A 12,500-nucleotide genomic window follows, 5' to 3' on the forward strand; every position below is an offset into this window, starting at 1 on the left:
TGTATACACACACACACACACACACACACACGCACACGCACGTGTGTGAGTGAGTGAGTGAGTGTGTGCGTGTGGTGTTTGTATGTGTATGGTCTATTACATACATACATATATATACATACATATGTATCTATGTTTTATGTATATTGACTGACATAAAGTGGAGAAAAACAGAGAGCGACATAATTCTACACCGTAAAATAATAAAGGACCTGATCCTGTGACAAGAATATTTAAATGAAAGAATAGCCCAGTGTGAGGATTATTAGCAAACAATACCATAATATAATCCCTACTGAATAACTAACCATATGATTATTTCTTTATCCCCGGGGGTTTATTACACAGATCCGATATACAGAAGGAGAGAGAAGGCTGGAAAATAATTCTTCAAGCGAGCGATTCGAGCGCCTCGTGGCGGCGAGGACTGAACGCGTCCAGCCCACGCCGCCGCCTCATAGGCTAAGCCACCACCACACCTTACTCTCAGACTCCGCTATTTTCGACATCGAATCAAAAACACTCTTATTCTTTTGTATTGACCATGGCGGTGAGGCCGACCAATGCTGCAAATGTCTCATGGTGCTGTCATAATAGCCATGGATCCCGCCTCTTTATTTGCAGAGCCATGCGACGCGGGCCTGTAAATTTAGCACATCTGCCGCGCGTTTGTGTCGTTCGCGCGCATTGCTGCTCGGCCAGGCGGCGTCTGCATTCCACGCGCTGGAAAGTAGTCCCTCGTGTTTTACTCTGAGATTTCTTAGGAAGATTGGTTGGCCGATATATGATTATGCCCTAATTCAAATGTAAATTATTTGTTATATCATGGAAATAAGAGCCTGAGTTAAAAGCATACGTAAATAAAAGAGTTTAAATTGTCCCGCGCCGCCCAGCCTTGGCGGAGGAATACGAGTACTCATCAGTTTCCCGCCAAACAAGAGTCTAAAGCGCTCGAACGCGGACGAGTGTTGCCTTTACTCGTGCTTTCTTGCGTGTTTTTGTTAGTGTTTGGAAGTGTACGGGTGTAATATACGTCTCAAGTGATCATAGAAGTGTTACTCGAGGATGACAATGTTTCCTAGAGTAGGCGAGAAGCGTCGAATAGACGATATCGCGATTGAAGACGAGGAAGCCATTGGTTCACTCTGCAGGTATGGCCGCCCAACTGTCACGTTTGAAATCTAGCCGTAACAGTGTCAATTTCAGTCGCTGGTTTGGTGCAGGAACCAGGATTTAATCGTCCTGGATGATTGTCACGACTGAAATTGAGCATTTGACGCCGTAGATAGCCTGTTTCACCCGTGTATATCATCAGCTGATCGCGACGCCATGCCGGGCGCCGATCAGCTGACACCGCCATATGGCCGCCGCCTCATTTCTCGCCTTAACGGACAGGGACGCGCCCCCGCCAGCCTTACCAGGACGGCAAACATTCGTGGCATCCTACTACGCCTACTTGCAACACGGGTGTCGACTTGCATGCATCGAAAGATTTGAAGTGGGGTTTGTTTTCTCGGGACAGCTGATATTGACGTGATCAGCTGATGTTCGTCACATGGCGCCGCGCACACGCAGGGCGGGGCCGCGTCTCCCCACCACAGCATTTCTGCCGAACGCCGGTGTGTGATGTTATGCCAGCACTTTATACTTAATTTTGAGAGATATTATACACAGAATTGATTCACCGTTTTAGTGTTTGCGTGTTGGGATATTTTACGGGACACAAGGAAATGGGCGTGGAAAAGCGGAAGTAGGCGCGCGTGGGCGGTGAATCCAAGCCACGTCAGCCCAAGAGTTATGTGGGTAGAATGTACTTGGGCGACGGAAGTGGACACACGGGCAACATGTAAAATTTGAACCTTGAAGTTTAATGAAAGTAGTGGCAGAGTTATAGATGGGGGAATAACCGCGCGTGGCGTAGGTTGTATTCTAGTGTGAAATCTCGTGCAACATTTTCATGCGCAAGAGGGCTATTTATGAAACGTGAATTAATGTTATTGTTTAGAAGTAAATTGTCTGAAACAACGCTTATATTTAGGTATAAATAAGTTTGATCTTGCTATTGGTAATGTAATGATAATGATGTGTTTCTGTAAGTTACATATACACGTACATACACATATACGCACTCCCAGTCTCTCTCACTATCCCACATACACACACATTCATACGACATACACATTCAATCACAAGGCATATACATATTCACAAGGCATACACACACATTCATAGCACACACACACATTCATAGCACACACACACATTCACAAGGCACACACACACACATTCACAAGGCACACACACACACATTCACAAGGCATACACACACATTCATAGCAACACACACCCCACACACACCACACAACACACAACACCTCACACCACACAACACCTCACACCACACACACACACCTCACACACACACACCACACACACACCACACACACCACCACACACCACACACACCACACACACACACACACCTCACTCCACACATGCATGCACATATTCATGCACACGTATACACATACATAATACTCATACGCACATAAACACAGGCATAGACATACACAAAAATACACTTGTGCACACAATACACATGTACAACCAGCACCATGTACACACAATACACTTGTGCACCATGTACACATAATACACGTGCACCCAGCACCATGTACACACACTACACATATACACCAAATACCATGTACACGCATATACATACACGTGCACATATATACACATATATACACATGCACATATATATACATGCACATGCTCACATATATACATACACATGTACACCTACATACACATGCTCATATATACACATATACACATGCACACCTACATACAATACATGTGTACACACATACATGTGTACACACATACATGTGCACACATACATGTGCACACATACATGTGCACACATACATTTGCACACATACATTTACACGCACGTGCATATACACACATGCACATGTACACACATGCACATCATACACATACACATACATGCACATTATACACATGCACATACACATACATGCACACACACACACACACACACACACACACACACACACACACACACACACACACACACACACACCTCTACATACACAAGCTTATTTACGTACACCCTTTATTTACAAACATATACGTACAAATATATCTACATACATACATATCTACGTACACACACACACACAACCTACTTATACACACGCATCTGGACACGTTCGTACACCTGCATACACGCACACGCCTGCACACACACACACCTTCATACATGCACACACCTGCATACATGCACACACCTGCATACATGCACACACCTGCATACATGCACACACCTTCACACATGCACACACCATGCACATACCAGTCATTGAAAAACACAATCATTGAAACATTTACTCGTTGAAAGGCACTCATTCATTGTGACACACTCATTGAAACTCTTCCAGTCAATGAAACACACTTACTCATTGAAACACAATGAAGTACACAAACACTCACTGAAATACACACACTCACGCACACGCACTCACTGAACCACATACGCATGCACACTCACTGAACCACATACGCACGCACACTCACTCGCTGAATGATATATACACGCACACATACATTGAAATACGTATGCTTGCACTGAACCCCCCCCCCCTCTCTCTCTCTCTCTCTCTCTCTCTCTCTCTCTCTCTCTCTCTCTCTCTCTCTCTCTCTCTCTCTCTCTCTCTCTCTCTCTCTCTCTCTCTCTCTCTCTCGCTCATGCTCATGCTCTGTTTTGTTAAATCTCATGGTATGATAATATTGCAAGTGCACACGTTGTAAATAGTACATGGCATTCTTTTGAAGGTCCTCTCGTGCGCTATCCTTTCATTTCTTACACAGCTGAGAAGGATCATGTATCATAATACCCATGCTGGCTAGACTCATAACAATAACACGTTGATGCCTGCCACTTTAAGAGCAGCTGTTCGTGATAAGAAACTCTTATAACTGCATTTTACAACCTACGACCTAGTTAGCTTGCTGGAAGAAAATAAGCCTAATGACGTGCCCCTTTCCTCCCCCCCCTGAGTTTTCGTACAGCCTATGGCGTAGGCTTATTTGGGCATCACTAGACTAGAGAGATTTCTTTCAGTATCTTATCCGGCGACGTTGTGCACGGACTGATGTCCGAATTCCAGGTGGGCGTGTTCCGCTACACGAAGATATGTAGTCATAACTGGAGAGCACGCTAGGTTGTCGATTCAGGCTCACATGACTGATGGTTTGAACCGCTTCACCTCCGCCCCCAGCTCGCCACCCCACGCCTCCCGCCCCCGCTCACTAGTAAACACACGAGGGTAGCGTCATTGCCCCTATCGCGCCTCACGGTGGGAAAATGTTAAAATACTCCTGTGTTTGTTACTGGGGTGATTACGACGCCACGTGGGTCTGTTATCATGGCAATTTCTTGGTATTTATCAGGTAGAATACTGTATCTGAAGTAATACTTTAGTATACTTGTAATCAGTACAATAAAACTCATGTCAGCTCAGACCGTGTATCCGGTACGGTGCGTGGAGATGAATAGTAGTAAATACATCTAGTCGGGGGTTCTAGGGGAGGGAGTAGGGAGGGAGGGAGGGGAGAGGCCCTGTGAGGGTAGGTTGCCACCCTCGCTCGCTCCTCTTGTCCGCTGAGTCACTTCCACCCACGTCGGAAAGGTGCAACAAGTCGCCAGGGAGCAGAATGGAGTACCGGATCACACCCAGATATAACTCTTTGTCTGGTGTGCGTGGGTATGGGCACAGTCGCTTCCCACCTGCCTTGCGGATGCTGGAATAGGCACCAAGCCCAAAGCAACGTGTATGGAGCTGTGACTTTACCGCGACCTTGGTCAAGCTGAGGAAATCGTAGAATGTAAACAAACGAGAATTCGACTCCCTGACGTGAGGGAGACGCAAGCCTGGCGGGCCCTGGGGGGGGGGGGGCAGGCTGGGTATGCGTGTGGGAATTTGCAGATAGAGTTGGATGGATACTGCAGCAGACGAAGCCTGTTTTAGAATAGGCGGAATGCATTCATGTGTTATGAGACTCATAAGTATTAAGCTATAACGGACACTATTGTTTAGTATATTAAACTAGGGACAGCTCGCGGTACTCCAGAGTATATTAAAGAATATACTGAACTGATATTTAACAATTAAGTATTTTTTCAACCTCAGCTTTTACATGAATGGCCTCAACCACTCATTCTTTTTCACTCTTGTATAGTTACGCACGTCAGGAGGGCTGGCAGATCCTAATATTAGGTGCGAACACCCCCACACTATTTCTCTCTCTCTTCTCTCTCTCTCTCTCTCTCTCTCTCTCTCTCTCTCTCTCTCTCTCTCTCTCTCTCTCTCTCTCTCTCTCGCACGCACGCACGCACGCACGCACGCACGCACGCACGCACGCACGCACACACGCACACGCACGCACACACGCACACACGCACACACACACACACACACACACACACACACACACACACACACACACACACACACACACACACACACACACACACACACACACACAGATGTATTTTAACCCCCATATTTGTTGATTATGTATTATGCATAAATCTTTTGTACATGCATACATATGCATATCGGCACACACTTTCCTGTGAAATGCAAACACATGCATAACCAGGTGCCTGAGCCAGACCAGATTGTGCCCGTATTTGGAAGGAACTCTACCTCCATGAGGAAGGTCTGAAGGTCTTTGTTATCCTAGCCTTTAATCTGTAGGTTCCCGTTCTCTCGGCGCCGTGAAAAATCGTGGTATTGATGGCACTCAATTCTTGGCAAAGTAAGGCTCCGTAAAGTGGTCGTCATGCTCACCACCGTAGCACTGATTTTATTGATGTCGGGTTATTCTGGATGGTTGTCATAGAGCACATTGGTTGCATCTTTACCAGCTGTCATTCTTTTTTTTATCTAAAAGAACTGGAAATACTATATCATTTCGTTTTCACTGTTGGTGAGAGTTATGATTATGGCAATGTTTTAATTGATAACGGGCACTACAAGCGACGGAACCGGTGGGCACCATGCCCGCTCAACAAACCCGTCTCGGCATTCCAAATATGCCCGGCACGTCACGATCGCCGCCGGCTAGGCACCAAGCTCCTGTTGTTGCCGTTGGTGGTGTGTTGTGAGGGTGCGAGGGGCGAATGAGGGTTGCAAGGACCGGTCGGGAGGGAAAGGGTCTTAGGGAGAGAGCTAGAGGGAATAGTCAAGAGGGTAAGTGGGACTGGGTGGGGTTTGGCGGTAGGGGGTGGATGGTGGTATATGAAGGGTGCGGATTTTAGCTGTAACAGCATAAAAAAGATAGTATGATGCTAAATGAATTTTGGCGTCTTAAATGCACATTTTTTCAGTAAATTCGCAGTTCCCATGGGCATAAGTGGACACAACGTACGCTACTGGTTTTAGATTTCGGTGATGTGAATTGGCGATGAATTTGGTCATGCAGGCGTTACGAGGCTAAATTAATTTATTTTTGTAATATCATTTACTGCAGTCCTACCATAAAACTTAAATTTGTTTCTGCAAGAAAAAACTGTCATTCCAAATATTTTTTTATTTTTACGTAGATTCTACAACGGTTCTCAGTGTTTCATGGAAAAAGCACAGTGCATGTGGTATCTATAAACGTTTACATATCGTATTTACTTTACATTTATATGTCATTTAGGGCTGTTTTCTGTCAAGATATATAGAACTAATATAGAAGAGTGGTTATTAGATATTCATATATTATCATCATTGTGTATGCATGTTCTGGTACTACATGTTTGATATTTAATAGCTTCGAAAGAATATTTTTGGTATTAATAGTACATTAATTTTTTACTGATGTAACATGTCATTTTACTGCAGAGTGGTAGTGGTTCTGTAGAAATGCTTTAGATAGAATGCTATTAAATATTATGGTGGTACATTTGCCTATAGATCTCTACACCAAGTGATTAGAAGTTTGGTGATCCAGGTTGTCTTTAAGAGTTCTTCACCGTTTCAACAGGGATTTTGGCCGTTGGCATAGGATTGGCAACGGCCCTCCCCTCTCCTCCCTTCCTTCCTTCCTTCCTTCCTTCCTTTCTCTCTACCTCATGTCTTCTCTCTCTCTCTACCTCATGTCTTCTCTCTTCTCTCTCTCTCTCTCTCCTCCTCTCTCTCTCTCTCTCTCCTCTCTCTCTCTCTCTCTCCCTCTCCTCTCCCTCTCCTCTCCCTCTCCCTCTCCTCTCCCTCTCTCTCTCCTCTCCCTCTCTCTCTCCTCTCCCTCTCTCTCTCTCTCTCTCTCCTCTCTCTCTCTCTCTCTCCCCTCTCTCTCTCCCTCTCTCTCTCTCTCTCTCTCTCTCTCTCTCTCTCTCCTCTTCCCTCTCTCTCCCTCTCCCCTCCCCTCTTCTCTCCCTTTTTTTTTCTTCTCCTACTCTCTCCTTCTCTTCTCCTCTCTCCTCTCTCCCTCTCCTCTCTCCTCTCTCTCCTCCTCTGTTCATTTTCACGTTTTACTAGAGTCGTTGCTATCTCGACCTTTTGTAACTGTTGCTGTCGTCCCATGTGCTCCTGATCTCGTTGCTTTTGTCGCACTGGTATCTCAAGTTTATTGTTGGATTTTCTTTATTCCTACTACACTTAATTTTTAGCTTTTCGCCTCAACATTATAAATGCAATTTTAACAGAGTTTCGATTGCTTTTGTAATTTGCTAGTCTTTATTCTACAAACTTAATGGTCGCAGGAAATCTGCATTAGGGCAGTTGACAATTTCGAAAAAAATCGTATAGGATACTTGTATGGTATTAGATGACGCGAGCCGGGTCAGGTTGGACGGTGACGAAGCACTCGTGTGTTTTCTATTGAGAGGGGGAGACGGCGTGTGTGTGTGTGTGTGAGTTAGAGAGACGGAGGGAAGGGTCATAGAGTACAAAATGGTGAGATGTAAAACGGTCGCCTTTCTTTTCCACTTTCCGTTGACAGTCTTGTGTTGTTTTGGCCTTACACGTTCTATGTAGACTTCAGGCGGATGTAAGTATTGCAGTATCAAAGCGTGTCTAGATATCAGTGTTAAAGAAGTTATATTAGATGCTATTTTTAATTTTTTTGATAACGATTGCACAGATGACATATATTTTCGTATAATTTGGCGCGCGCGCGCGCACGCGCACACACACACACACACACACACACACACACACACACACACACACACACACACACACACACACACACACACACACACACACACAGTGTGCTCATGTGTGCACATGGGTATTCGTATACTATACACAAGCATAATGACACGTTTATTAACACACGCACGTATATATGCTCAACGTTACTATCCAACCCGTGTGTTGAAGAGAATATTTGCCGGAGAGGGGGCGTGGCTCAAATTCCGGCGAGTCTAGTGTTCACGGTCGAGCGAACGTTGCGTCTGTCACGTCGAACTCCTCGACTTCCTAGGCATAATCTAGAAATCCGCCCCCTCCCCCATCTACAAATGAAGACATGCCATCGCATTACACCAATGACATTGTTGTCAAGCATTTTCCGTGATACATTTGTATATACCCATCCGCCTCTATATTTGCCGCCAAAGGTTGTTGGAGAGGCTAAAGCGGCCACGCGGCACGAGTTTCTGAACCACGTGGTCCCGGTAACGTCTTTCACCGTAGAAGACTTCTAGCCTCACCAGATTTCCTGTAATCATAGGGATAAAATGCATATCGATTTTGCTTCTGATATAGCAATTGACAAGAAAATTGGATTTAAGGTATCTTAAATTGATGAATGAGTTGCTTGTTTACGTTAATCAGCTGATGACAGGAGCGTTTTCTTTCTGGGTTTACTATTTTCATTCTTGAATGGATTTTATTGCATCTTTACATTTTACTCTTTTCTTTGAAGGTTGGGAGGTCGACCGGTATCACCGAAGTCGGCAATGGAACAAGAAAAGCGGATCCGACGTGAAATCGCCAACAGCAATGAACGCCGTCGCATGCAGAGTATCAACGCTGGATTTGCCTCGCTCAAAACCCTTCTGCCTCACCACGAGGGTGAGAAGCTCAGCAAGGTATGTTTAGCTCCCAAATTTCGTGCTTCAAGTAAGCATCCTTGAGATGCATTCAATAGATTTATCATTTACAATTATAAATGGAAAATGTGAGCACATGGTACAACATCCAGGCTATATAGTTTTCATAGTAATATCAAGAGGGTCAATAAACTAGTGCTAATGTATTCTTCCCCACCTGAACATACAGACAACCTTGTTAAACATCAATTATCGATGGTTTATTTATATTGAAAATGTCAGTATGCATTTGGGATTTTTAAAAAGTTTTTTTTTTTACTCGATCCCATAGGTTCGTAATGTAAAATGTTCTATTTATTTTTAAGCGAAATATCCCGTTAAAATAATTTGAGAGTTCGAAATGCCTTGAACTATAGCAACACCACAATGTACATATAAGTCAACATAGCAGTATGAATGGATTCTCCGAATGAATGATCCTAGTCTAACCGCAAATAACAACAACTAAATTGTGCGAAAGTGAAAATTTAGTCTTTCTACAGGAATCTATTGCTAAATGCGTATCATCAAACTTATACATCTGACGGCTATTCATGAATCGGGTAAAACAGTGTGTGTGTGTGTGTGTGTGTGTGTGTGTGTGTGTGTGTGTGTGTGTGTGTGTGTGTGTGTGTGTGTGTGCGTGTGCGTGTGCGTGTGCGTGTGCGTGTGCGTGTGCGTGTGCGTGTGCGTGTGCGTGTGCGTGCGTGCGTGCGTGTGTCTGTGTATGTATGTGTACATACACATGTGTATAAACGTGTACACACACAAACGCATACGCGCGTATGCGTTTTTGTTTTTGTGTTTTACCTGATTTATGAATAGCCGCAGCCGCCAGATGTATAGGCTTGGTGTTAGGCATTTAGCAAATGGTTCCTGAAGATTTCAGCAGTTTAATTTCCGGCTATTTACATACTAACATTCAGAGTACATAGCTGGTGTAGATTTCAAATTGATAAAAAAATGCCATTAACACGAGGTAACGGTTTAGTTATGAAGGAAGTCGGCGATCTTGGGTTGACATCAACTAGTGTTATGTGTGCGAGGATGTGTACGTGTGTGTATGTCATGAATGGTGAGAGCGTGGCGGGAAACATCAGCTGACGGGAGTAGGAGCCGCAGTGTTGGTGGCGGGCCGACGATTATTGATACCCGGATTATTAGTCCTTAGGATAAAAACCTGTCTAGGCGAATCTGTAACGTCGATTTGGTTTCTGTCCATGTTCGAAGCTTGTTGACTTGCAAAAGAGACTATAATTCAGCGTCAGTCAAAGATTTGCGTTGTCCTCTATATGCGAGGGTGTTTATATCGGGCCAGCTGATTCTGTTTCCATGACAACGATCGACCGGCCGTAGCCTCGCTCCGCCCCACAACGTATAACCGGCGGCCGCGTGGTGTCGCCCGGAAAGATCTTCCGTGTTGTCTTTTTTATATATGATCTGATAGTCTGTGATCTTATTTTTTGGTTGCCTTGAGTACAACGGCATAATTCGACGCTTATTTTTGTCACAAAAAACAATTGTTTGAAACATTTCTTCCTCAAAACGCAACGCTCACAAAACGGGCCCCACGTGGCGGGCATGGGACCCGTGCGAGGCTAGCGGCGACCATGTGGCGCGCATTTCGGGACCCCGCGCCGCTCCTGCATTGTACCTTGTTAGAACTGCATTGTCTGCTTCACAATATTATTCCTCTAACTCGAAATGTCATAAATTCATAAGTAATTTAAGTAGAAGTTTGCAAGGAATTTAAATGATCGCTATGGGATAAAATGGAGTAAGTCACAGCTGGTCGTTTTCCGACGGAATGGCTCCACGTGACCACTCTCAGCTGACTACAGACTTGACGCTTCAGCGTTAAGAAAATGGCGCGAAATATACGGGGTGACCATTCGTGTCCTTTGTATATTTATATGATGTAAGCAGAACTATAGCTAGGTAAAACGTTTATTAATGAACACTTAATAATATTATAGTTCCCTTGTCTTTCTGCGCTTTTGAGTATTAAGGAAGAGATAACCAAAAAAGTCATACGAGATAGGTTTTGAGTAGAACCTTGTTGCTAAGTATCATGTACCCGATGACGTTTGGACCCAGGCACCCTGCGTGGTATGTTAGGCCTATGACGTACGTATGGGGAAATAAATCTCCACGTAGTTTCCTTGCTCATAATTTCGACTTGAGAGAGACTTACATATATCATAATAAAGGGTTTTTCTTCGTAAAGTAGATATTTACGGAGAATATTTACAGACACGTCTGGCGAAGGCGGGTCATAGAGGACAAATATTGAAGGTTGTATCGTTAAGGAAAGTGTGTGTTAAATATAATGTTGAGAATAACTCCCAAACTTAAACTATCCTTCAAGAATTATAATTCTGTCTTCAACTTTGATAGTTAGAGCAGTTTAGCTGGTAGTTAACACCGGGTAAAGGAAGAGAACAAGTAATTTTCTAGCATTTAATGTCATTTCTTGGAGCTTAAACTTCGATAGATGCGTTTATATATTATCATCTAAGAGAAATGAATACTTCGGAAATTGGTAGTAACCTTTTTCACTGACTTCCCCTTCCCCATGTAATGTGTTATTTTCGCTGGAAAGCCTTCACTTCAAACTCACCACCTCTTGTGTCCGGTGCTCGCTTCAAGACACGAGGTTAGGATTTCACGTCACTGGCAATTTTCTTCCGTCACCCACGCTCACTGAAATAACATAAGCGGGACAGATGCACAACTTTTTGTTTTAAGAATTCTGGGGATAGTTGGTTGATCCTGACATTGACAGCGAGGGCGTTCCCAAGGCTGTCTTTAGTTGCCGGTGACGGATTCACAGGAAATAAAATGACACAAGTTACGCACCATGAGGGAGGGTCACACTATTTTAAGAATGGAGAGATTTTTGTTGATGTTATGATCAGCTTGAGATTAGTGGAGGTGAAGTAGGAGAGTTGGGAGTACGCAGTGGCAGTGAAGAGAGCATCGGTGAGCACTATGGAATTTGGGATATTTTTTCCACGCGCGTTCTTGCGTACACGGGCAAGGCGGTTTACATTGGGAAGGGTCTTCAGTTGTCATAAATATAATTAGATATACGTACATTGATATTTACTGTTTTTTTTATATTTGATTTCTTTGTTCACTTGTGCGAAAGCGTTCCCTTCGTTCCTCTCCTATCCTCTCTCCTCTCTCCTCTCTCCTCTCTCTCTCTCTCTCTCCTCTCTCCTCTCTCTCTCTCTCTCTCCTCTCTCTCTCTCTCTCTCTCTCTCTCTCTCTCTCTCTCTCTCTCTCTCTCTCTCTCTCTCTCTCTCTCTCTCTCTCTCTCTCACTCTCTCTCTCTCTCTCTCTCTCTCTCTCTCTCTCTCTCTCTCTCTCTCTCTCTCTC

At 44.3% G+C, this 12,500-nt stretch overlaps 2 protein-coding genes across 2 annotated transcripts in view; one reads left to right on the forward strand and one right to left on the reverse strand.

The window, feature by feature from the left end:
* Nucleotides 1–5,877, reverse strand: part of LOC119584278 (rRNA-processing protein UTP23 homolog) — a 20,236-nt gene extending 14,359 nt beyond the window's left edge. Inside the window, exon 1 of the mRNA XM_037932807.1 lies at nt 5,742–5,877. The gene's annotated coding sequence lies outside the window, so the exon portion shown is untranslated. The remainder of the gene's footprint in view (nt 1–5,741) is intronic.
* Nucleotides 950–12,500, forward strand: part of LOC119584275 (helix-loop-helix protein 11-like) — a 28,404-nt gene continuing 16,853 nt past the window's right edge. Inside the window, exons 1-2 of the mRNA XM_037932802.1 lie at nt 950–1,151; nt 8,953–9,118. Coding sequence (XP_037788730.1) covers nt 1,066–1,151; nt 8,953–9,118 — 252 coding nt within the window. The 5' untranslated portion in view covers nt 950–1,065. The remainder of the gene's footprint in view (nt 1,152–8,952; nt 9,119–12,500) is intronic.

Source organism: Penaeus monodon, chromosome 18 (genome assembly GCF_015228065.2).
Source record: "Penaeus monodon isolate SGIC_2016 chromosome 18, NSTDA_Pmon_1, whole genome shotgun sequence".
Lineage (NCBI taxonomy): Eukaryota > Metazoa > Arthropoda > Malacostraca > Decapoda > Penaeidae > Penaeus > Penaeus monodon.